Source organism: Eurypyga helias, unplaced genomic scaffold (assembly GCF_000690775.1).
Source record: "Eurypyga helias isolate BGI_N326 unplaced genomic scaffold, ASM69077v1 scaffold7371, whole genome shotgun sequence".
Lineage (NCBI taxonomy): Eukaryota > Metazoa > Chordata > Aves > Eurypygiformes > Eurypygidae > Eurypyga > Eurypyga helias.
Window position 1 is genome coordinate 11,376 of NW_010228873.1, and position 2,342 is coordinate 13,717.

The following is a 2,342-nucleotide window of genomic DNA, read 5'->3' on the forward strand; positions in this document are numbered from 1 at the left end:
GCTGACTTTTAGGTTCCCGTTCTTCCATATGCTTAATACTCATGCTTATATGATGCTGCTCTTGATTATGTGTAACTCAGAAACGCTTGTGAATCAAACACATTTCCCTGAGATTTCCTGCATTACAAAGTAGAAATTTTGATCGCACATTTAACATTTTGTTCAAAAGGATGTTGCAGTGGCTTTCAAAAAGACTAGCTTTGTTTTTGGATTTTCAGGTGTCCGATGAGAAGACAGAACTATGATTATGGTATGCACCTCCTCACGGTTTTGTACCATGAATCTTGGGTAAGCAATTGTGAATAACTCGCACTCGCTAAGGCACGTGCACTAACGTGCTCTCTTGTAACTTAAAGTTCCGTGACTGTGTGAAGCTTAAAGTAAATTATCTTAGATTCTTTTCTTCTTCCACCTCGCTTTTCTTCAAATTCAACCAAGATAAGTTGCTTATGATTGAATTTTATTCCCCAGTCAACTCAAAGTGCATTTCATTAACTCCCAAGTGCTATCTGTTGTTTGTATACATAGTTTACCTCTTTTCAAACCTTCTCTATGTTTTGACCTTAATAAGAGTGTATTTCCCAGTGCTTTGTTTCTCACAACAACAAGCCTGAAACTGACCCTGAGCCTGGCAGAAAACACCTTAATTCTCAGGATTCCCAAATGTGCCTTTAGTTTGGCAGCATGCTGGGCTGCCTGTGGACAGTATTCAATTATGAACTGAGTGCATCCAGAGAAACGGCGTAACGTGATTATCACCTGGTAGTTATGCATTTTTCACAGTGACCACGTTTAAAGATAAAAACAGATCGGTTTCAGAAAAGCAAAGAGTGGCTTTAAAGCTATGAAAGCTAACATGCAGCACAGTATCTACTTTTTGCCTGATTCCAAACTCTTATCTGTAACTTTAAACCTGCATTTTTGGGGGATGCTTCCTGGGCTGTGGTAAACCATGGCTGCAATTTGGAAGTATTCTGCTTCTTAAATGCTCTCTCACAAATAGGGCCTCAAGTTGGAAAGAGAGAGGAAAAGGGACATGACCTTCTCCTCACCTTCTGTTGGTTTTAGGATTTCACTGCAGCAGAGGTAGTGTCCTGAAAAAATATGTAAAATTATTGTAACTCTTCAGATAAATATTTCTACCGAAACAAGTGTAATGTAAACGTTTCTATAACCATTCATGATACAGTGTCTTTGGAATTTTTCCCCATTGCTCAGATACTACTACAATTTATTGATAATTTATTGCAATTCTTAAGTGGTCCTCTCAATACAGTAAGATGTTTTTAGACCACAGATTTTTCTTTTAAAGTGAATTCTTCAGACTAGTCGCTTGTGTTTTTGTGGTTAATTGTGTTAGTGATAAGTATTGTTTTTCAACAATTTTACAACCACTTTTACAGAAAACAAGTTAGCAGTCTGAAATGAAATTATTGTTGGAAACCTGTAGTTAGGTTTTGGATTAGTTAACTTTCTATAAAGGTAATATGTTGTTAGTCACACTGTTTGAGACACACAGTGGAAGCTTTCACCATCAGTATATTTCCATAGATGTACTCTTTTTAAAAAGTTGTAGCTGTACCACAATTCACACTTACTGCTTTCCATTGTTCCACAGTATTTAAGTCAAATCTCTATATTTAGGATTTCATGGATTTCAGGGTTCTTGATTTTCATCATTGAAGTGATGACATAAAAAAGCATAATAAGGAGGTTGAACTCTATTACCTTTTCACTGGAAGTTGCTTTGAAGGATATTGCATAAGGCAAGGGCAGGGACTGGAGAATGGAGAGCCACCCATGTTTAGAAAGGATCGTGTTTGGGAGCACCTGAGAAACCTGAAGGTGCACAAGTCCATGGGACCTGGTGAAATACATCCATGGGTCCTGAAAAAACTAGTGGATGAGGTTGCAAAACCTCTATGTATCATACTCAAGAAGTCGTGCACTCTGGTGAAGTTCCCACTGACAGGAAAAGGAGAAATATAACCTCCGTCTTTAAAAAGGGAAGAAAAGAGGACCTGGAGAACTACAGGCCAGTCAGTCTCACCTCTGTGCCTGCCAAGATCATGGAGCAGACCCTCCTGGAAATCATGCTGATGCACATGGAAAATGAGGAGGTGATTGGTGACAGCCAACATGGCTTCACCAAGGGCAGATTGTGCCTGACGAATATGATGGCCTTTTATGATGGTGTCATGACCTTGGTGGGTAATTGACAGGCAACCGATGTCATCTGTCTGGACTTGTGCAAAGCGTTTGACACTGTACTGCATGACATCCTTGTCTCTAAATTAGAGAGGCATAGATTTGACGACTGGACCACTTGGTGGATAAGGAAC

The 2,342-nt window shown here is 39.3% G+C and overlaps 1 protein-coding gene across 1 annotated transcript in view; it reads left to right on the plus strand.

Moving 5' to 3' along the window:
- MRPS35 (mitochondrial ribosomal protein S35) overlaps window positions 1–2,342 on the plus strand; it is a gene marked incomplete at its 5' end in the record, with an annotated part of 24,115 nt that overhangs the window by 9,428 nt on the left and 12,345 nt on the right. Inside the window, one exon of the mRNA XM_010160180.1 lies at window positions 219–288. Within this exon, the coding sequence (XP_010158482.1) occupies window positions 219–288 (70 nt within the window). The remainder of the gene's footprint in view (window positions 1–218; window positions 289–2,342) is intronic.